The 23,489-nt window shown below is 40.2% G+C and overlaps 2 protein-coding genes across 3 annotated transcripts; one reads left to right on the top strand and one right to left on the bottom strand.

The window, feature by feature from the left end:
• Positions 1 to 88: 88 nt before the first annotated feature.
• Positions 89 to 18,336, bottom strand: hpn (hepsin). The gene is made up of 13 exons (XM_066645056.1): positions 18,200 to 18,336; positions 17,088 to 17,212; positions 8,678 to 8,779; positions 8,174 to 8,215; positions 7,867 to 7,996; positions 7,123 to 7,233; positions 6,558 to 6,598; positions 6,187 to 6,352; positions 5,749 to 5,942; positions 4,128 to 4,223; positions 3,646 to 3,788; positions 3,155 to 3,319; positions 89 to 2,058 (listed from the first exon to the last, which is right to left on the bottom strand). The coding sequence occupies exons 2-13, from the start codon at positions 17,104 to 17,106 to the stop codon at positions 2,005 to 2,007; spliced, it is 1,263 nt and encodes a 420-aa protein (XP_066501153.1). The 5' UTR covers positions 17,107 to 17,212; positions 18,200 to 18,336; the 3' UTR covers positions 89 to 2,004.
• LOC136667876 (myelin-associated glycoprotein) lies at positions 18,179 to 23,217 on the top strand. Of its 2 annotated transcripts, none has more exons than XM_066645058.1 (5): positions 18,179 to 18,415; positions 19,458 to 19,544; positions 19,769 to 20,152; positions 22,278 to 22,365; positions 22,900 to 23,217. In XM_066645058.1, exons 2-5 carry the CDS (start codon positions 19,490 to 19,492, stop codon positions 22,946 to 22,948), a joined length of 576 nt encoding a protein of 191 aa, XP_066501155.1. In that variant the 5' UTR covers positions 18,179 to 18,415; positions 19,458 to 19,489; the 3' UTR covers positions 22,949 to 23,217. The 2 variants fall into 2 exon arrangements, with proteins under 2 accessions (XP_066501155.1, XP_066501154.1); XM_066645057.1 differs by having other exon boundaries at positions 18,179 to 18,792.
• The last annotated feature ends 272 nt before the right edge of the window (positions 23,218 to 23,489 follow it).

Here is a 23,489-nt window from a genome sequence, read left to right as displayed (position 1 = left end):
TGAGAGGGGGAGTACTAATGGTGGAATTAGTGACAACAGAGTTGGGTAAAACAACGTGTTACAAATAACGACTACCGCTATTGTTACAATGTACATTTATTCAAAATTAAGATTTTATTTCAATGCTCAACATTATGGTGATATTCAAATTTAAAAAGACAAAAACACACACTATTCTAATCAATGTATAAGTCAGAGGTCAGCAGTCTGAATTTGCATCATGTACATACATTCATCCAATTACTGGAGGTTTACAAACAAAGAGAAAAAAGTGCATAAAGGTGGAAAAGTAGCTAATACGTAATCGTTGAGAAATATCACGCAAACAAGATCTCAGCGGTCTACTGCGAGTCTTATCAGATAAGAACCATGTAAAGGGAATCAGGGAGCTGGAACTATACGAGAACTCGAGTTCACGTAAAACACTTTAAATAGGCAGCAGGTCGGTTTGATTTTCCGTATTGTGTAGTGTATTCTCAATCAGTTGTAAGAACTAACCCGACCAAATGTGTTTAAATACCTTACTTTGAAGTAGCTTTTTATAGTAACATATAGTAACCTCTAAATTACCACATAGCAGCTCAGAACACAATCAGAAATAAAACTTATCAACAATTAAAACATTTTGTTGCATAATAATGAAGCTTTTAATATTTACAACAACAAACACAACATTACGCAGAAATACTGACTGCCACATCAACACTATTGCTGTCTTTGGTTTACGTCTTTATATAAGAGCCTGTCCTTCCGTGTCCATTAACAAAGAAAGAAAGACGAGAAATATAATTTAATCTCTATGTCCAGTTACTTTAAATCCGAGGTGGGTAGAGAGTAGCCACAAATCTCAAGTAAAAGTATTGTTGCTTGTGTAAAATAGTGATCTGGGAAGAGTAGCCTTACTCATAGAACATCAGCAGGACCTCCTGGCATGTATCAGCACAGGAACTGAACATAAAACTGTGTTCCTCTGTGTTTGGATGTCTTTTGGATCTAAAACAAAAATGCTAAAGCTAAAATGACTGGTGTGATTCAATCACAAAGCAGTTCACCAACAAACGGAATGGAGGTAAACTAAGGATATAGTTGAGTATAATTACTACAATATGAAAATAACCAGGAAGGTACCAATCAAAATAGTTCAGTACTTGTACTTGAGCAAATGTAACTAGTTACTACACACCTCTGCTTCAGATCATATTTATAAGGACAGCTGTAAAAGTGTATGTGGAAAGGCACAGGTTTTTTCATGATATCCATTTCATTATATGAGTATTCCACATATATAGGTACGTGTTCATGTATTACACTATGTTTAAAGCCCTGTCTCAAAAAAGTCCTTTCAATTCAATTTTTCCTCTAGACTCATAGCCTAACTGTATCATATCTAATGCACCACATGGACTGGGCTACATTGCCTTATAGGTATCATCATGTAAGAAATATTAGTCCAGCGTTCTTCTTATAACTTTGACAAGACGACTTCTGTCCCATACTTCCCAAGAATAAAAAAATAAAACGCACTTTCTGGTATTCCGGCTGTGTGACAAATGAGCTGAGTCATTTCCATCTGGTCATTGGAACTGAGTTTATATCTGAAGGCACTTTGCCACTGCATTAAAAAATGGAAGTAAACAAGACTGACCTCATTGTTTTACTGCTGAAAAAACCTGCAATAAAATCCTGCTTGGATTAAAGTTGGCATCTCAATTTCTTAATGCTTAATTTTTTAGTTCCTATCTTTTATGTTTCTCAAACTATTACATCCACTATTTGATATCCGTTTTGCTTTGTGCTGACAATTTTAACCGAGTTTAACAGTGTGTGAGTGAAACCTTTGATTCAGAGATGATTCAGAGTTCTGGCCAGGTGACAGAAGAGGGTACTTGTCTTCTTTGGGTCAATGTTACGACTCTGCTGCTCTTGGGGACTTTATGGCGTCCTTCGTGGTGAGTGGATCTTTCTTTTCTCTGTCTTTTCAGATGAGTTCAAGTCTGAGGTGGACTATGCTGTGGCTGCTCGGGCCATTTTATGAACCCCTGGCGAATTCTCATACGTCTAGAGAGAGGAGAGAAGGTGGAAACACAGATCAGTTCAGCAGTCTGAATAGGTCTACTCATATTTCACAGTGAAAATAACATTCTCCACAGGAAACTAACTTAAATATGGCATTTTTCTGTGCATTCTACAGTTTGCTAGTTTTTTTCCATAATTTCTGGCACATTAATAAGAGCAAGAAAACAACCATCATATTTTTCACTGGACAGTGACGATATGTTTCCTCCCACAGTCCAAAAACACACGTTGGTAGGTGGATTGGCGACTCAAAAGTGTCCGTAGGTGTGAGTGTGTGAGTGAATGTGTGTGTTGCCCTGTGAAGGACTGGCGCCCCCTCCAGGGTGTATTCCCGCCTTGAGCCCAATGATTCCAGGTAGGCTCTGGACCCACCGCGACCCTGAATTGGATAAGGGTTACAGATAATGAATGAATGAATGAGTGCCGATATGTAATTTGTATTTGTATTGTGAGTTAGGGCTGAACAATAAATCGAAATCCACATTTTAATATTAATAGTTAATTTTAATTTTAATAGATATAATCTTGTATATATTGATTATATCAAATTTTATTTTTTTTATTCTGTTATGTCCCCACTGTGTGTTCATGTACTGTCCCTTTTAAACCACACTACCACACTGTAGTCATGTGATTCTGCCCCTATCTGACACATGAAAAAAAACACAGTTTCAGTGACCAAAGCAAAATCACACACCAAATATAAACAGTGAATGTATGAGTGTGTGTCGCCCTGTGAAGGACTGGCGCCCCCTCCAGGGTGTGTTCCCGCCTTGCGCCCAATGATTCCAGGTAGGCTCTGGACCCACCGCGACCCTGAACTGGATAAAGGTTACAGATAATGAATGAATGAATGCATATAAACAGTGCTCAAAAAACAAGAGAGGGACAAGCTCCCAGCGACATTAGAAATAAATATCCCAGCTTTAATACTGGAGCACACTGGAGTCACTGAACTATGAGGGACAAAAATACAAAAAACAAAATAATAGTTAATTAATCGTAATAGTGGAAAATGTACAATTAATTGTGATATTTACTTGTGCTCATATCGCCCAGCACTAGTTTGAGTACTCACCCTCATGGCGCTCGAAATCCAGGGCAAGAAGCGGGACACTCTGGTGTAAACGCCGGGTTTTTTTGCCATGGCACAGCCTGTACCCCAGCTGACCACTCCCAGCAACCTGTAGCGGCTGGTCTTCGACAGACAGTCTGATGCCACAAATGGGCCGCCACTGTCCCCCTGAAGCACACGGAAAAAATAAATTAGATTAAATATTTGCTACAGAACCACATAATAAGCAGCATTTAATACACTTCCTGTCTGTGGTACTGCAGTGGAGGGAGAGAACATAATTCTTCCACTTATATACATTTATGCACACTGTTGTCATAGTAGCTAATGAATATTTACTCAAAAATTATTCTCTATAAACATTCAAATTCCAAATCTGGAACTCTGTCCACTGGAGTATGGATTGAGATTGAAGTAAATAAGGAATGAATGGCGCCCTCTGGTGTCTGCTGTCCCTGTTTTAACGCTTGTGACGTCATCCCAGAGCACTTCACCTGACAGGAATCGACTCCTCCTTTCTCATAGCCAGCACAGAACATGGTGGTGGTGACCTGGTTGTCGTAATAATCGGGAGCATTACAGACAGCATCACTGATGATGGGGATGTGTGCCTCCTGCAGAATGTTTGCCTGTGTGCCTGATAATGAGAAAGGGAAATAGGATACTGAAGATAAAAGACGAGAGATGAAATACAGACTGAAGTGAAGGTGTCAGGGGGAATAAAAAGCTCATATCTTCAAAGAGCCCTGCTTTGAAGAGGATGGCATCATTCCCTCTCCTTCAAGTATTCAGCCCTCATTACTGTCAAACACTAGATCACTGATAGAGTTCAGAGATATGAAGCTCAATGGACAAGCGGGGGAGTCCTAGCCGAGTCAATGCAATTATTAGAAATGAAACGCAGCGGTGGGGTCTGACATTCAGGGAATCAGCCACCGTTTGCAGTTCTATCAGTATAACGGATTATTAGACTCACCATAATATTCCACGTTCCCCCAGCCGGTCACTGTGCCCATCTGGCCATCTACCAGCCGCTGGCCGTAGGTGGGTAAACACACTGGCTGGATGTAGTCTGTCACAACAAGTAAAAGTGAGGGAGAACCAGATTGAAGTGGGTGGTGTTGTTGTTTTTATACACAGTTTACAAGAACACTGAATACAACTGAGAAAACGAGAACAGAGAAGAAAGAGAACCAACAAAAACGGCTAAAAACCCAGAGCTTCTGCTCCTCACAGGTGTGCGCTCGGGTTGGGGTGAACAGTAAGTGGCTCATTATCATTTAAATGCTAAGCAGCAGCTCTATGACAGTGTCAAACAACTAAATACAGTGGAATTTGAGTTCCTAACTTTGTCAACTTTAAACGGGCACTTTGGAGCTGTGTGACTGCGACACTACCTGCTGCGCCACAGTGTCTCCCAACCCCAGCGATCCTATAACTAATTAGAAGTGCCAGAAACCATTACTGGCCTCTCTCAGTGAGTGGTTATCAGGTGAAATTGTATTTACATATTACATTCAAGTAATAATTTACTCATGCATGTACCTCAAAATGAACCTAGACCCTTGAAAAGATTATATCTAAGAGAAAAAAAATAAACAATCCCCGGGAGCCACGCAGCACAACACCTCCTTTCCCTAATTACGTTTCCTGGACTGTCATGATGAGGTAATTAGTGAAATCAGGTGGCGATGTGGAAGGCTGGAACAAATATGAGAAGACATTAGGGTCCTTGTTGTGTGCCGCTTCAGAAAGATACAGTGATACACTGAGATGCCTGATAACGGCTCTAATTGATGTTTTCTTTGTAGCTCCTGTGAGCAGCGGCAGATCGGCTCTTGTGTTATCTGACACTTTCTGTTCCCATTCTGTTCCCAAGTCTTGATTGTTACAATACTGGTCTACAGCTGGGTCTTAAAGACGTGGAGCTGGTTTAAAATAAGGCTGAGTAATTAATCTCTAGCTTAACCGAACACAAACTGCCTCCAAAATCATTTCAGAAGAATAAAGCCACCTTTTTATGTGGTGTATATTTGAAGAAGAACAAGATGTTTTCTTTAGTATTGTGATAATGTGAGGAGAACATGTTACATGACAGTTAGAGAGAATTCCTCTTCTTTTTTTTCCCTTTCCGGAGATGTCTGATAGCATTGTCTTTTGTCTGGGCTGGAAAAAGAGGAGCTTTGTTCTCCGGACTCTGCGGCAACCTGAGACTGGAGGGAGGTACTACAGCAGTGCTGTGTGTACTAGCATCTACCTCCAGCCTCCTGCAAGACTGCTACTGAGAGTAAATCCTCTAATTAAGAACTTACAGCAAACCTTATGAAGTCCTCCACTCACTGCTGCGCAGTGTTACTACAGTTCACGTAAAAGCAAAGTCAACAAGTCAATTATGCAACAAAAAAGTATTTGAGCAATTCACCAGATAATGAAATCTCTTTTATAAACCACAGAGGAGTCTCAGAATGCTACTCAAATGTTATATTCAATTTAATTTACATAATACAATAATAGGGATATTTAAATAAATAAATAAATAAATAAAGAGGTATACAAACTACTTCTTGAGACTGTGAATGTGTCTGGTGTAAACTCACCCGTGAACTGCAGGGGTTTGGTCAGGGCCAGGACAGCGATGTCTCGGCTGTTGTCATCGATGTTAGCGTCGACGAATGGCAGATAACTGCTGTGGTAGACGACTGTTTTCACCTCAGCAATCACCACATTCTTGTGGATGGTGTTGTAGATGGAGCCCATCAGCACCCTCCACCTTGATACGTGACGATACCTCCTGAGAAAACACACACACACACACACACACAAAACACGAGGCCATGTGTGTTTGTACAGTATGTGTAAATGGCATTCCAAAAGGCTATGTGTGCATACACTTAATGTATGTAATAATGTAATAATGTGGGCATCAAATGACTTCAGTGGAATTTCTAGGTGAAAAAAGGACACATCTTTTCTTCTAAAATATCTGACAAATTATTATTACATTCTTAGAGAGAAAAGGAGAGAGAGAGACTCACTCAGGGAAGCAATGAGCAGCGCTGATGATCCAGCGGTCAGAGATGATGGATCCTCCGCACTGATGAACCCCGTCGTATTGCAAACTGACCTGCCATGGCCAGGAACCCTGTCGAGCATCTGCTCCACCCACAATTCGCTCCTCGGGGAGCATTCGACGCCCACAGTCTGCAACAGCACCAACAGCCAAACGTCAATTATTTTAACACTGTTTGAAAAACATGTGAACGTTTGAAAAAGGTAAGGATAAATGATACATGTCTGTGGTCAAGTTCATGTTAATCACATTTCTTTACAGTAGTGATGATATACTGCACATTATTCCTTTAATAAGAAACTTTTTAACATAAATACACTTCACCTTAGACCTTACCTTGACAAAGAACTTCAACAATTTGTCCTTTTTCACATTTGCTGAAACAGAGACAACAGTCATTTAACATGACATCCCATTGTCCAGTCATCCAGATCTTTATCAACTTCATTCATTCATTATCTGTAACCCTTATCCAATTCAGGGTCGCGTTGGGTCCAGAGCCTACCTGGAATCATTGGGCGCAAGGCAGGAATACACCCTGGAGGGGGCGCCAGTCCTTCACAGGGCAACACAGATACACACACACATTCACTCACACCTACGGACGCTTTTGATTCGCCAATCCACCTGCAACGTGTGTTTTTTGACTGTGGGAGGAAACCGGAGCACCCGGAGGAAACCCACACAGACACGGGGAGAACTCACCAACAGTCACCAGGAGCGGGAATCGAACCCACAACCTCCAGGCCCCTGGAGCTGTGTGACTGCGACACTACCTGCTGCACCACCGTGCTGCCCCTCTTTATCAACTTGGTGTTTGGAATTGAAATACAATTGAAAGGTCGTATTTGAACGTGGAGTGTTGACTGTATTACTGAATGTGTTACATGGAGAATCTCACCATGGATACAGTGCAGTGCTGATCTTCTTGCCATACGTTAACTCACTCTCTTTCACGCAAAAATACTCGTGCCCACTGTCAGAAGCACATGTGACTGAGTAGTTTATCGCTCTGAAAGACAAGGAAGATAAGTCCAACAAATGTCCAGTGCCTGGATACGTCTAGAGTAATGTGTCAAATCAAAAAAATAATCGATTTAACAAAGAAGGAATGGAGCAGGACATTCGCAGTAAAGACATTTGTTTTAAAAACCTCCTCAAAATGAGTGAATTCAGAGAGCCAGGGTTTCTTACATCACAAAACTAAGGAACCAATCCCATCTAGGGCTTTTGAGCTGCAGACATGTGTCAGAAGGGTAGGTGGCAGCTAAAAACTCATAATGATAAAAGCATACCTGTGTGTACTGAATGAATGGTGGTATAGAGGTAAATCTGAGACAAGTTTAAGGAATTAGCGGCTGTTTTTCTTGGAGTGTGTATATTTATATCTCTTATACCGTGTATGTTTTCAAAATCTAATATAGCTACTTATTAAAATAACCATATCTGTCCTCCATTGCTGTTGGTAGTGTAGTTTCAGCGGTGCATTACTGATTTGCTGTGTAAGCTACATGTGTAAATTATATTTCTCTTCATTGTAATATTTTTACTCAATCTGAATTACTCTCCCGTCTCTCTCTGTCTCTGCCTCAGCCTCTCTCAGCTTTCACGGTCTCTCTGTCCCCCTCCCTCACTTCATCATTACCTGACGAAGCCCATCTCCTCACAGCTGATGGCAGCGAGCAGCTGATTAGCACTGGAAGAGCACACATGTCTCCACCTCCGCTGCACAGAGTCAAACACCCGCAGCCTCTGATCCGCCACGCTCACCTGCACTGTAATGGAGCCAGAAGACGCGACGACAGGAGATTAGTTCTCTCCCAAAGGAGCGGGGATATGTTGCAAAACATACAGCATCACAATATAACAGCCATAAATACAAGCAAGGACTAGAATGACTATCAGGCACGTTTACACCAATGCATTCTGGAAGACGACACTGTTACACTTACCATCATATAAACCTGTGTCTTCTGCTGTCCGTAGGTAGGTCACTGAAACACAAGATGAAATATTCAGCTGGATTAGGCTGAGGAGACCATTTCAGGGATTGATTACAGCCTGCTCTTTTAATCTAGAACAAGTGTATAATGTCTGTAATGTTCAGTAAGTTGTTTTTCAAGGCATATTACATCCCATAATTCCACAGAGGTCCACCCCTCACATTAATATAAAAACAGAATTCAGCTTAACCGAGGATACCACACAGATATTTCATCCTATAAGACATCCGCAGACCTCCTCTGGTAAAAACAGACAGCTCAAGTTGAGCTTTAGAAATAAATAGACATTTCCACTATCATCTCTCCTGTCAACCGAGCAATTATTTAGCCATTCATTTGATGAAGCAGGTGTATGAGGGCACATGAAATTAAAGAATAGTCAACACATGGAATATTCACTACATAATTATACAAATAGACTTAATAAGACTTAGACTTATGTCTTAGACTCACCCAAGGCCCAGATGGCAGCTCCCAGTCCTCCCAGTATAACCACAGTCAAACCCACAGCAACCGTCACTCGACAAGGGCTACATAGTGCCATCCCTTGTGCTCCTGCCAAAGACAAAGCAAGGTTAAAATCAAACAGGGTTATCATTCAGATGAAAACTCGAATTTGAAGTGGTACGAATAGCATATTGCAGTTAGGGATGGACGATTCGGCTACAATTTATATCACGATGTATTTCTAAGTTTCAGTTGATACGATATAATTCAGATATTGATATAAACTGCTTAAAAGCCACAGAAAAAACTGTTCAGAAACAAAAAACATGACATCACCGTCAAACCTCTTGGGTTTGTCAATAGTAATGTTTTTAAACTAACTTTTAAACTGAGTGCTGCACTGATGACAGAGCCCTCTAATGACCGTCAGTCAGTGACAGATGCTGTAAATATTAGAATTAGAATTGTTATTGAAACAGTTTATATTGCGATATATATTTATATTGAGTTATTGTCCAGCTCTAAGTGCAGTGTCATTTTTTTTTAGATTTAAATGTGTCAAATGTGTGATACTTTTTATCAAAATTCTGAAAAATGGGGATGATTATTGTGTATCCTGAAAACTGAGGCACCATGGCACACATGTTTTGCCTAATGAGCCCCTAGAAAAAAGGGTTTATATTGAAAACAACTATATCTAATGTTATTAACAAACCCCACAGTACAGATATGTGTTTTTCATTATATAAAGTATATGTTAAGGAAAAACACAGACACTGATGATACACAGAAATGAATTTGCACTGAGAGTTAGAGATGGCAGCCGATCGAGCACAATGAAGCTCACTTACTACTGCAGAGAAGAATGAGATCAATAGTCCAAAGTCAGCACTTTCATGGACACAAAGCAAACTAGGATTTAATACCGTGCCATATTCTACCCCCCACCTCCACCCACCCCCCTACACACACACTCACACACACACACACACATACACATGCTCACAGTGCAGCCTGTGAATGTCAGTCTGTCCCAGGACAGGACTCATGGTTTTGACCATGAAGTTGGAGAGTTATATAAAAAATCATGTGCAACATGTTTTCCGTCATCTCTAAAAGATTAATAATGGTTCTCTCGTCTGAAAATATCGACTACTACCTGTTATAATCATATAAACACATACATCAAACTGTCCATCCCAATGTCCACACATAAAAGCCTTACTAAAAAAACAGAGATTGAGCATTGGCACATGGCACATAGAAATATTTAACTATATGAGTGCATTAGTGAGTGGAAGGAAGACAGCTCAAGCTCAAACAAACAAACAACACTCTCTGCTGCCCCCTTAAGGTGTTAATAACAAACATCAATTTGTAAAATTGTCAAGATTGGTGAACCAGACAGAACCAACTGAACATCTATCTAAGGCTAGCTATGCTATCTTTCGATTAACTTCACAATGGCTTTGAGTGGGATGTTGCTGAATCCCATAAACCAGACAGTGTTTCTCTATGGTTGACCAAACTGACCAATCCTGGTTAAGAGTTGGGTTAGGACCGCCCACTCAATTAACATACAGGTGGAGAAATATATAAATGTAGAAATGTGGAAAACAAAAATAAATAAGTGAAGAAATGTGGAAATATAAAATATAAAAATAAAACAATAAGTAAATAAAAGCAAAACCGAAAAAAAAAACAAATAAATGTTGATATATGGAAATGTATAGATACATTTAAAACATTTATTTTAATTTATTTATGCAGAATGTGTGTGTGTGTGTGTCTCCCTGTGAAGGACTGGCGCCCCCTCCAGGGTGTGTTCCTGTCTTACACCCAGCGATTCCGGGCAGGCTTTGAACCCACCTGAAATCCCTGAAATTACACTTCTGAAATACTTAGAATCCCTGTACTCACCTTGACACTGACCTGAGCACAACTCTGTCCTAATCTAATTCTATTACCTGCCCACAGTGCGAATCACAACCCTGCAGTGCAGCCATGTCATTTAGTCTCAGTAATCATCACATGCTTCTATGGTTTCTAATCCTGAAAGTCACATCTGTACCCACCCCGTCCAACATGTTTAGCTTCTGCATGTTGGTCCAAGCCCTAGAAGTAAACAATAGAATTATTTGGAACTTATAAATTATGTTGAATTTAAACATTTGAACATGAATTCTTGAGAAGTCATGGTATCTCTGCTCAAGCGAGGGTTCTCAGCTGTGGAGCTGAAGCAGTTCGGCAGTCTGATGACTACGAGCATGCTCTTAGGCAGACAACACATACACAAAGTGCTATAACATGGGGTGGCATCACCACGTGAGGCTGGTTACTACACCATTTTTTTCTTTAAATATAGGCTTCACACACTCATGAGATGTATTCGGCTTTAGCTGTCACAACAAGAGTATACGCTGTCTCTTCATATGTTTACCATTGAATACCTAGACAAACTCCCCAAAGACCTACAGGAGATACTGAGGTTTTGAGTGGTGTGTTTGTGACCCATTTACACCTGGTCATTTTATGGCACTAGGATTTGGACCATGTCCTGACAGGATTTTAATCACATGCATATACACTGGTTAGTGAAAAGTGAATCTCTTTAAAATACATCCTGGGTGCATTTCTCAACTTGTAAATGTACAAACCGCATTGTTGAAAAAGTCGGTAAACCTCTTAAAAAGGCAATAAAAACAGAAAGCTCCTCATTTGTTAATTCAACCTTTATTTAACAGGCCAAAGGTCAAAGAAAATATTTTCAAGCTCTTCAACTATCCATCCATCCATTCATTATCTGTAACCGCTTATCCAGTTCAGGGACACGGTGGGTCCAGAGCCTACCTGGAATCATTGAGTGCAAGGTGGGAATACACCCTGGAGGGGGCGCCAGTCCTTCACAGGGCAACACACACACACATTCATTCACACACTCACACCTACGGACACTTTGGAGTCGCCAATCCACCTACCAACGTGTGTTTTTGGACTGTGGGAGGAAACCCACGCAGACACAGGGAGAACACACCACACTCCTCACAGACAGTCACCCGGAGGAAACCCACGCAGACACAGGGAGAACACACCACACTCCTCACAGACAGTCACCCGGAGGAAACCCACGCAGACACAGGGAGAATACGCCACACTCCTCACAGACAGTCATTCGGAGGAAACCCACGCAGACACAGAGAGAACACACCAAACTCCTCACAGACAGTCACCTGGAGTGGGAATCGAACCCACAACCTCCAGGTCCCTGGAGTGTGACCGCGACGCTATCTGCTGTGCCACCGTGCCGCCATTCTCTTCAACTAACCAAATTCTATTTGTTAAATATAAGCAAATTTTAAAAATCCATGCCCGCAATGAGGGTAACACACTCAAAAATAAATAAATAATTTTACCACTGGGACACATAACCTTTCATTTTATGTCATCTTGATGGCAGCATGTCTCTCCAAAATAACTATACTATAAGTCTCTACATCAAAGGTACCTTCACTCCTCTGCAGATCACTCATGGCACTGAAGCAACCCCATGCCATCACAGAGGCTGTTTTTTTGGAATCCGATGTCCATATTTCCCCAAAAACAAGCTCAAACTTGGACTTGTCTAATCACAGAACATGTTTCCACTGTCTTTTATTCCATCTCAGATTACATCAGGCCCAAGATCTTGCCAGTATTTCTGCACATGTTTAATATATAGCTTCCTATGGCTATGTCCATCATATTAGCATGACGGTTTCTGACATCCCTGACTCCCTGTATGTTTTTATGGCATTATGAACTGTAAATAATTGTAGAACTTGCTATTGTGCATTGAAAAAGATTCTGTCGGACCGCTTGACAATTTTCTAATCAATTTTTAAAAAGTTTAAAAAGAGCAGCAACCAGCGTTTGTTTGCAAAGACAACATTTGGTGAATGATCTTTTCACAACTTTCATATTCACCTAATAACAGTGTGGTCTTTTAGAAATGTGGGATAATTTTCCATAAACATTTCACTCTTATTTTTGAGTGCGTTGCAGGCATCAGGTTCTAAATTTATTTATGTTTACAAAACCTAATCAGGGGTGGCACGGTGGTGCAGCAGGGAGTGTCGCAGTCACACAGCTCCAGGGACCTGGAGGTTGTGGGTTCAATTCCTGCTCCGGGTGACTGTCTGTGAGGAGTGTGGTGTGTTCTCCCTGTGTCTGCGTGGGTTTCCTCCGGGTGACTGTCTGTGAGGAGTGTGGTGTGTTCTCCCTGTGTCTGTGTGGGTTTCCTCCGGGTGACTGTCTGTGAGGAGTGTGGTGTGTTCTCCCTGTGTCTGCGTGGGTTTCCTCCGGGTGACTGTCTGTGAGGAGTGTGGTGTGTTCTCCCTGTGTCTGCGTGGGTTTCCTCCAGGTGCTCCGGTTTCCTCCCACAGTCCAAAAACACACGTTGGTAGGTGGATTGGCGACTCAAAAGTGTCCATAGGTGTGAATGTGTGTGTGTCTGTGTTGCCCTGTGAAGGACAGGCGCCCCCTCCAGGGTGTATTCCTGCCTGTGTTCTTTAAATAAAGGTTTAAGAAAATCAACAAATCACAGATTTATGTCCCAACTTTTCTGCAAATGAAGTTTGTATGTGAATAATCTGTTTGGATCGTTTTGTGATACTCAAGATGCATTAAATAACCTGATCAGTGTGTGCTTTAACGCGTTAAGACCAGGACAACTCACACATGGTTTTTCAAACACAGCGTGCAGTTTTTATGCCTAATGTAAGAGGGCCATACGGTGAGATTTTCTGAACACAAACGTTCACATAACAAACAGGAAATCCAGGGAGGTCAGTCATCAGAAATCTCTTCACAGACATAAGCCATGCTTGTTTCCCATCACTGCCCACCTTTCTGGTCCAGAGAATGAAATCTAAGACTTCTGCCCTGTCACTAAATGGAACAGAACATCAACAACACATGCCCATTGGGACGAGGGGCTATTTTTCTCATTTACCTCGCCAGGCAACCAGGGTGTCCCAGGCCAGGTTGGGGTACAATGGTAACACTCTTTATATCTTTAAACAGGTATGTTTCAGGGAGAACCTTTAATGTCATGGCCAGGATGTGGGCACACGTCTACACAGAACGCAAAGCAAACATGCAACTGTAAGTAATGTAAATACTTTTGTAAAATACTTGTAAAATACAAACTTATCTATAGTTTATTACCTATTTGTAAACCTTTTTTGAAAATCCTTTGAATGGTGGGATATTTTACACACACTTTGCCATATAAACACAAACATGGACCATTAGAACAGTCTTCGTGACACTATTGGATATCACAGAGAATCCATCTCGATCCGCTTAACATCAGAAAAACCCACGTTCAATGCCAGCCCAAATCTCCCAATAAAACCCTGTAGGTTTAGCTTCAATTTACAATCATTTAAAGTAATGAATTCTACCATAGATATATTCAACTGTAAATGGTGGCTTGTCTAATCTCCACACATAAGCCTATAACTGTGCTCATTCCCGAGCTAGAGGGGTATAAAGCACAGTTGTATTTAATATCGGATCAATAAATAAATTCCTGGGTTCTCTTTATCTACAGATAACACAACCTTAACACAAACACAGCCAAGACTCCCTGCTCTGCTCCAACTTCCAGTTTCTACCTGATCTGGTGCGATATCCCCTGCGTCTGAGCCGATGCCCGTGCTGCACCTGATTTGACCCGTCTGACCAGAGAACAAGTAGCACTTTTGTCTAGTGGTACGGCTGAAACTCCTGAAGCCATGTTCTGGCACAAGGCAGCAATGATTCTTTCCTTGCTTTAGACTGTCACACGTGGCTGCCTTCGCAAAATTTAAGCACCTGAGCCCTGTGATGGGACTGCTGCTCTGTCCAGGGTATGCTCCTGCTTTGCACCTTATGACTCCAGGCAGGCTCTGGACCCACCGTGACTGTGAACAGGACGAAGCAGTAACAGAATATGAATGAATGTTTTGGCAGAAGTGAAGTTCAGACAAAAAACGTGGGTCCTTTAAAAGGAAACTGAAACAAGTGTGCTGGTCATTCAACCAAGTATTGGCAAAATGCGCATCATCCTGAGGTAAATCCAACACAAACTGTACCACTGCCAACGTGACGGAGGAAAGCTTTGTTTGTGACTATTTTGTCCACTACAGATGACTGTCGGGAAGCTTACTCTGAGTGAGTCGCGGACATCTGAGTCATAAACACCGCTTGATTTTCAGTTCCAGTAAAACCACATAGTGCTGTGTTATGATGTAAGGAACTCCACCGCACACTTGAGTGCTTTGGGTCTGTTCAGACAAGCACAAATGTGGAAAACTAACAGGTAAAAGCCTGTTTTACAGGAAATGTACCTGGATTCTGTGTTTGTAAGACAATGTTGGTTACATAAATAATCTAACAGTCACTAATCGTAACTTACAGCTTATTAAAAGTCAAAATTTGTGTCTAAGTGCTGTCTGCAAATTTTTGTCTGCTATTCTGAATATCTCTTACGGGAAAAAGTATAACCTACCCATAAGTGGAGTAAAAAAAATGTTCCACTAAGCCACCACCATGCTATTTCAATAATCCCATGATCCTCCATCATCTCCTCAACTACGTAATGTCTATTTAACAAATAGCTGGATAGAAAATGGGCATGTGTGAATCAGCTCCCTGCCATAGGCGTTTCCAGGCTCAGCTCAGCAGACAATACAGACACACCTTTGCAGTCAAGTCTCAGTGGAGAACGAGCTAATATCTCTTCTGAGGGCCACTGCATTACTGGATTTATCAAAGCTTTTCTTGAGGTGAGCCTACTGAATCTGATTCAATGCTAAAACTGCACGAAAATTAGTATCTTACTTTTATTAATCTTGTGATAGTGCTGGGCGATATGAGCGCATATCAATATCACAATTAATTTCACATTTTACCGCGATTATGATTAATGAACAATTATTCTGTATATATATATCGTGACGAGGCTTGTACTGTAAATACGCACCAGTCTTAAATATGGGATATTTTTTCTAATGTTGCTGGGAGCTTGTTCCTCTCGTTTTTTTTTTTTTCTCAGCGTTTACATTTGACTTCTTATTGTTCGCTGTCATCTTAATTATAGCCAAATCACAGATGCTGTGTTTTCCTTTGGTACTAGCTGCTCGAGTCGCTCGGTCGACCTCAGCGTTTAGGTTGCTTCCATGTGTCAGAAAGGGGCAGAATCACATGACACAGTGGGGACAGAATAAAAATAACTGATATAATCGATATAGACAAGATTATATCGATTAGAAGTTCTGAATGTCAATTTCAATTGCCCATTAATCTTGTGCCTGTTTTTTCCTAATACATAAAAACTGAGACTTGAGGTCTCTGAAACGTTTGTTTTGAGTCAAGAAATGGTTGTCAAGAGTCAAGAATGCCCTAAAATGTACACTGCACCACACTGAGCAAGTTTAACCAGTGCAGCTCAACAGCCAATTTTTTTAAACAAAAGTATGCACAATAAAAGTGATATTTCTGTAAGGTATCAATTCACTGGGCTGGGTTTATTCATCAGAGAGCACATGCCTACAGGTTCTACTACCTTGACTTTACAGCTTATTGCCTATAGATACAACAAATCAAAAAAGCTGGAGTGACTTAAACCACAAATTAGCTTGAGTGCCTGAGCTGGAAATATTTACTGACCAGAGGAAGCACTGACATTAACAGCCGGCATATGGAATGTGATTTAGACAGCCAATCTACAGTGTAACTTTTGGAACAAGCATGTTTATTCCTTCAAAAATGCCAAGGTCAATGTCGAAATGCCAAAAATGCTGACTGTGTAGGCACTGACACAAAATGGAAGCTTGTTAAAAATGACCACAGTGCATTTAACAATAAACAGCGGTGATATGCTGCTTTACACGGTGATGAAAAAAATGGTAGCACACAGAACAGCTCCAACATGTGAATCCTTTTTACTTTGACCAAGAAAGATGTGCATGTGGCCCAAACATTTTGGGAGCAGACTTGTTAAAGGAGACAAAAACAATATCTCTGAACGTATCCTTATCAACTCAACAGAGTAACACAAATTACCTTATATTTTAAAGATGAATCAACCTAAAATTCTTATTTCTATTCTATGGTTGATCAGCGTCTCTACAACCTCCCTCATTTCTGTTGCTTTTCTCTAATCCTGTTGACAAATAGACCCGCTGACATCACTTGAACGACTGTTAAACAACCTTCGACCTTGTTACTGTACTAATAACTCGTTATAACACTCTGTCTGGACAAAACAGGTCCTATCCACAAATAAGTCTGCAGAAGCTCAGCTCCATTAATGTTTAACTGCTGACTGGTCCGATGTGTGCTGTCAAAGAGAGAAAAGGCACAATTTGTCTTTGGTGCAGTCAGAACTCACCTATCTTTTTCTCTGTCATGTCCTTCCAAATGAAAAACAGAGAAAACTGGAACAAAACAAGAGGATGGAAGGGCTCCCAAAAAAACCCTCCTCACCACGACCTGGGGCTCTGTTTCTCTTTTAACCTGCCAGGAATTAAAAAATAAAGAATCACACACATGGGACTGTGGCGGTGGACAAAGACGGGTTAAACAAGTTAAATAAACCAAAGGGCAAAGCCAGTTATGGGGTCTGGAGTGTACGGTCAACACGTAATGTTTTCAACATTGCGACCGTTTATAAACGATTAGAAAAAAAGATAAGCAATCGAATATCTGAATTACTTTACATTTCTTTCATTAGCTTTGTCCAAGTAGCGTTCACAACACAATACACTGGATTGTGGAGAAGTAGTTGAGGCTCTAAAGAATGTGCCTAGGTTTAATCTCATGTTAATGTATGGTTACTGATTTAAATGTCTGAAGTATAAATACACATAGGCTATAGTTACACAAAACCAAAAATATTGCGGTTTTACACCAAACCAAAGGTCTAATGAGGTTTATTAGTCCTCCAAGCCTCTAACAGCATCAAAAATAGCACTAATAAACCAAACAACTATGGTTTGAACATGTTCAGAATAGTAAAATTGAAAAAATATATATATTAAAGAATCACGAGCTACATTTATAAAAATATTGGGAACACTTTGAACTAGTAAACACCACTTTACTCGTCAAATAAAGATAGAATAAATATTTATTAGGAATTAATTAATTTTTGTGTGTATGTAATATACGTGGTCTTTAAAGTTCTAACAACGTGGTTTTTAGAGAAATGCTGTTCAATTTTTCAATAATATATTAATTACCTATTATTATGTTGTTCAGATGAGTTATTAAGTCGTTCACACGATTTAATTTATTTAGAAATTGTGTCACCAGTAATAAACGAAGGCTCCGTAATTGGTCCCTTTAGAAAACCCCTGTGACGCGAACTTCCAGAGACACATTCCCAGCTATTAAAGCAGTTTGGAATTATTGTATCCTGACAACATCTCGCGTAATTTGTTCCATCTTTTTTACGCAACAGCTTAATATTTTGTTTTTGCTCATTTGACTAAAACGACTCACCTTTTTCACTCGCCACAGGTAAAGTCCCCCTCCAAACGACCAACAAAGACATGAAGTTGGACACTGAGCTTGTTTTCTCAGAACTTCCACTCTGACATTTTCCCGCTCTCCCAAGAGCCTCGGGTCTTTTATTTTCCTTCACAATGAGCGCTTTTCTCCCGCAGTTTGGTCCTTCGCACTCCAACTGTTTGGAAAAGTCCAAACCCGCTCCTTCCGGTCAGTAAATTAAAAAAAAAAAAAAAAACGTCCCCAGGGTACAGGTGGGCTTTTCACACCCGTTTTCCGACAAACCCCGCCTTTCTGTGTTGGGATTGGCTGCTCTAATTCTTCCTTCTGCGCTCTGATTCGTTGGCGGTTCATGATTAGCATATTGGACCGTTAGGTAAAGGGGCGTGGCCTGTCGGAACGCGGGTAGGAGTAAAAAAAGTTGCAGCAACAGGAGCTCCAGTGTAATCTTCAGTCTTGAGAAAGACTCTACTATTGAAAATTGCGTAGTATCTTGGATAAAACGGGATTATAAACCGAGGACACACTTTTTAGACTTTGCGAGACATCAGGAGCCAAACCTGTGTTCTTCAAATTTGCAAAGTGATGTAAGAAATTCTTGTTACTTTATACTGTATGTATGTTTATTCTAAGGGGCAGCATTGTGGGGGTTTCCTCCCACAGTCCAAAAACACGTTGGTAGGTGGACAACCAGTGTGAAACCATCTACAGGTGTGACTGTGACAGACAGACTGTGTGTGTGTGAGATTTGTCCCCAGCTGTGAATTGTTGTGAATTGTCCACAGGTGTGAGTGTGTGAAATTACCCACAGAGGTGAGTGTTTGGGGGAGTGTGTGATGCCAAATATGTTATATACGTAACCTGACTTCATGCTATTGTGTCTGAATGCTATCACATCTTCACAGAAATGACATTATTGTAAAACCTTCCCTGAAAAGGCTATGGTAGCGGAGCAACAAATGCGCAGGTGTCTGTAAACATGTGGCCATGCAGTCCTTATCTACACAATTCACACAAAGGCTAATACAATGTGCTGCATGCCAATGTAGGCTGCCAAAAGAGCCTGATTCACAACAGCTAGAGAGACATGAATGATGAGCTGCCATGATGTTTGCTTTATAAAGATCTAAACACAGCAATACTCCATTATAAACAGGTTGGAAACAAAACCAAACAAAGCAAGGCCTCACATAGCAACATGCAAAAAAAAAAAAAGGGAAGTGAAAGAACTGAACAGTGCTGCTCTCTTTAGGTCTGTGCAGATTTGGTTTCTAGGAGGTTGAGATGGATAGGAGTCACCTTCAGATCAGATGCTTCTGGACATCAGTAATAATTTCAGGTGAGATTTAATCTATTTAAAAAATCCCCACCAACATTTCTGTACAGAAAACAAGAGCTATTGTTGACAAGTCTTTGAGGATGTTTACATACAGCTGTATACAAAGGATTGTACACCCACAATCCTATTTTTTTTCTATGCAAAGTAAGTTCACATCCTTTCGAGAGAGCACACTTCTGCAAACATTAACGTATAATAACAGCTTAATTGTCTGTCCTGTGTAGGTGTGTTTGCTGGGGATTGGGTAGTTCGTGTTCCAGAGGGTCCAGTCCATGCTCATCTTGGGTCTTCTGTGACAGTTCCCTGCTCTTATGACTTCCCAGAGGATTCAGAAAATGGAAAACCCCACAAAGTGCTGTCCGAGATGTGGTGCCGTAACCAGAGCTTCTGCATTACACCCACCTATGTTTACCACAGTGATGGGATCTTTCCAGACCCCGAGTACCAGGGAAGGGTAAAGTACCTCGGCTCAACAGGCTCCAAAAAGTGCTCCATTAGGATAACTGACCTGAAGACCACTGACAGTGGAGTCTATGTGTTTCGCTTTATCACAGACCACCCGGTGAAAAAGCTTCCGGGCCAGAGGGGATTCACTCTGCAATTTTCAGGTACTGTTAAAGCTGTGGTTGGGTCATCTCACATATTGTCAATCAGCCAGAACAAGTCTAGTGCCTGTAGTTTTGTACTGGAGCTATGAGTCTAATGGTACTTACAAGCAAAGGAAGATACATATGCTGGCTAACTGAACTCATTTACCTCAAAGCCATAAAAATGTTTCTTCTTTGTTCTTGCACTAAAAGCTACAAAACTCCTTCAGTAGTTTTGTTTTTCCAGTGTTATTCGATTTAATTTAATAACTTAATCTCTCCCACATTTGTAGAATATGGTCATCTTCGTCTGTAAGCATCTTCCCATTGGCTTCTATTTTAAGTCAGTGGTAACTCCCTATAGAGGTTAAGCTGAAAACTGGGACAATTCCTTCAAAGGAGACAAAGGGCACCACTCTTTTGCTCTATAAAGTCCAACAGTAGCAGCCACATTAGCCATATGATGTTTGATTTAAACACAAGGAAGGTGTGTGTTTGCTTGCTATTTGCACAGCTCTGGAGTTTCCGCCAGACGCTAACATCTTCCTCATTTCAGAAACACTGTTGGGCTAGACAGGTCTTCATTTCAGACATTTCCTCAAACAAGGCCAACCAACAGATATTGCAAAATCTTTTGAAAGATAAAAACACCTTGAAACTCTCAGGAACTGAGACTTATAAGATTTTCTCAGTTTATTATCTCAGTTTATTGTAGTCAAGATCAGCAAAAAATATGCTTACTCTCAGTGGCATATTACACACTGTGGCATATCTTGGATATCCCATGATGTTTTCCTCACAAAATACTAGTCCCACTGACCATTTTCAGTTACTAGTTATAGATAATCTAACACATTAGTCCTTCAGTTCAGCCCCTGAAGGCCTAACCAATGGGAAACCTTGTTTAAAAAAACAATTGAAACCAAAACCTAGCAATAAAAAAATATGAAAATACAAAAGGCACGTTACAGCCATTCTGCAGAGAAATGGTTCCCGGTTCCCCACTGAAATTTTTTACCAGTCTCTGGTCTCTGATGTCAACATCCCAGGCTGTTTTTATCATTAATATAATACAATCAGAACATAGTAAACAATGCTGGTTGATGGAATTGACTCTGCTATGTCAAAGATGCACTAACAGAAACATCTGTGGAAGTCATGCTGTTTGGGCATTTATCATGGAACTGTTTTGCCAAACTGACCGCTCTGAATCACACAGGCAGTGCTCACGCTTATGCTAAATAGGGCTCTCCTTAAAACATGTGCTGATGACACCTTACATTCCAGTGCTGCTGCAGTTTGGCTCTATGAATATGGCAGAAACTGTGAGAAAGCACGGGTGAGTGATTAGCAGAAGCAGAAGATGTGGCATGTTGACACAACAACAGACCTTCCTCTTTATTCCACATTAGGTACATGGACCACAGGTTCCTGTCTAAAGGCTACATGCTGCTCATTGAAACAGGGAGATAACCACTTATCCCAGAACTTAAACTTTCAATACATGCAGCGTTTGTGTTTGTAAATAAAATATAGATATTATATATACTATGATCTAAACATAATACAAAATGTGTAAAATTGATACCATTAGGACTTATTTCTTTGTGGTATTTCAGTAGATACAGCCAAGAGAACTCTGGAAGAGAATTGGCTGGAACTGAAAGCTTAACTTGTCATTGGAATCATGTTTTAATGGAAAATAATTGGGACAAAGTTCTACATATGCCCGTCAGTGCAAGGCTGGTTAGGAAGCATTAGGATTCAAGATATGTATATTTGAATAGGGCATATTTACTGAGGTTCATTGAGGTCTACTATTTAAATGACTTCCAGGCAAAACGTGTCATAAAACTGGCTGCTAGTAAAAACTTTTAAAACAGAACAGTATCATATGAAAATGATAAACATTAAAGTATAAAATGCAGTGGAACGTAATGTGCATAGGCCACTTTTTACAGACTGATATTTTAAATTAACTAATAATTTTAGTAATTATGCATTAAAATGTGCAGAGATATGTTTTATGTAAAGGAGGTGTAATATAAGTAGGGTCTAAATGTTTGCATGTACCTGTATATAAACTAATTACATATATATCTGCATATATTCAGTGATATTTAAATCGTATTTCTTTGTGTTGCAGATGGTAACAGTGTCTCCTATACTGGCATTGTGCTTGGAGTTATCCTCACACTGATTGCAATAGTCGCTACTGCTCTTTTAATCAGAAGGTAAGACGGTGCTAATCCGTTTGCTAATCACTCAAGTAAGAAATGTTAAATCAATAACTTGCTAAATGATAAACTGTACTGTTTTCCACTAAAGTGAATGTAGACAATCAGTCAAGATGTGTTTAGTGTCTGTTGTTTTCTTTCACATTTCTGGGTAAAAGATGGGGAACAATTAATTGTATGTTGTACAATGAGAGTAAAGGAATACTTATATAGCAGTTAGCATTGTGCAGACTGTATGCCCAAATAATGTAACACTTTTCTCAAACCAAGAGGTTAAGGAATCTCTAAGTGACTTGTTTTTCTGTTTGGTGTCAATGTATTAAAATGTTAGCATAGCTAAAAAGAGTAGTAGCAACAATTTTTAAGTTTGGAAGTGTGTACGTTTGTTCATAACACTGTGGAAATCAAGAAGAAAACATTAGACACTAGAGAAAATTTAGGGTAACTATCTATGACAAAGGATAGATTATTGTAAGGTTGTTTTCTCACCCTTTTTCTTTATAATGACTAACACAGCTAATCCTTTTACAGACGGAAACACGCAAAATCACTCCGGACTAATGCTGACGGCACACTGTGAAATTTGTACAATGTACAGCAAATATTTGCACGCCAAGGACAATGTCTGGATCATCAGGTGAATTGTAAAATTAATGAATAAAAAGGATGTATTTTCTGCTTTTGGTGTTTTGTTTATTTAGCCATTTATTTATTGTACAATGTAAGCAATAATGTTCCAGTGCTACCAATAATATTTATTTTCCATTAAAATTAAAATTGTTTTCTATTAAAATGTTATAGTATGTGTATGGTAAAATATTCGCTGATGGATATTCGCTGATAGAGCTCCACAGGTACTCTGTTGAAAAAATAAATAAATTTACAACTGCATGAAATCCATAGTAGACTCAGCAGTTTCAAGCTGAATGAACAGCGTGACATTCATTCATTATCTGTAAGCGTTTATTCAGTTCAGGGTCACGGTGGGTCCAGAGCCTACCTGGAATCATTGGGCGCAAGGCGGGAATACTCCCTGGAGGGGGCGCCGGTCCTTCACAGGGCAACACACACACATTCACTCACACTTTTGAGTCACCAACATGTTTTTGGACCATGAGAGG

Source organism: Hoplias malabaricus, chromosome 1 (assembly GCF_029633855.1).
Source record: "Hoplias malabaricus isolate fHopMal1 chromosome 1, fHopMal1.hap1, whole genome shotgun sequence".
Classification (NCBI taxonomy): Eukaryota; Metazoa; Chordata; class Actinopteri; order Characiformes; family Erythrinidae; genus Hoplias; species Hoplias malabaricus.
The sequence above is the reverse complement of the archived record's forward strand: the minus strand, read 5'-3'. Positions and strand labels throughout refer to the sequence as shown.

What these genes read in the sequence shown, in the direction of transcription:
- LOC136667876 (XM_066645058.1), top strand. Translation starts at nt 19,490, where the DNA reads ATGGATAGGAGTCACCTTCAGATCAGATGCTTCTGGACATCAGTAATA. An exon ending in ATTCACTCTGCAATTTTCAG is followed by an intron (nt 20,153 to 22,277) that starts GTACTGTTAAAG and finishes TTTGTGTTGCAG; the next exon opens with ATGGTAACAGTGTCTCCTAT. An exon ending in ACTGCTCTTTTAATCAGAAG is followed by an intron (nt 22,366 to 22,899) that starts GTAAGACGGTGC and finishes ATCCTTTTACAG; the next exon opens with ACGGAAACACGCAAAATCAC.
- hpn (XM_066645056.1), bottom strand. An exon ending in CAAACCCCTGCAGTTCACGG is followed by an intron (nt 4,224 to 5,748) that starts GTGAGTTTACAC and finishes TTGTTGTGACAG; the next exon opens with ACTACATCCAGCCAGTGTGT. An exon ending in GGATTTCGAGCGCCATGAGG is followed by an intron (nt 2,059 to 3,154) that starts GTGAGTACTCAA and finishes TCCTCTCTCTAG; the next exon opens with ACGTATGAGAATTCGCCAGG.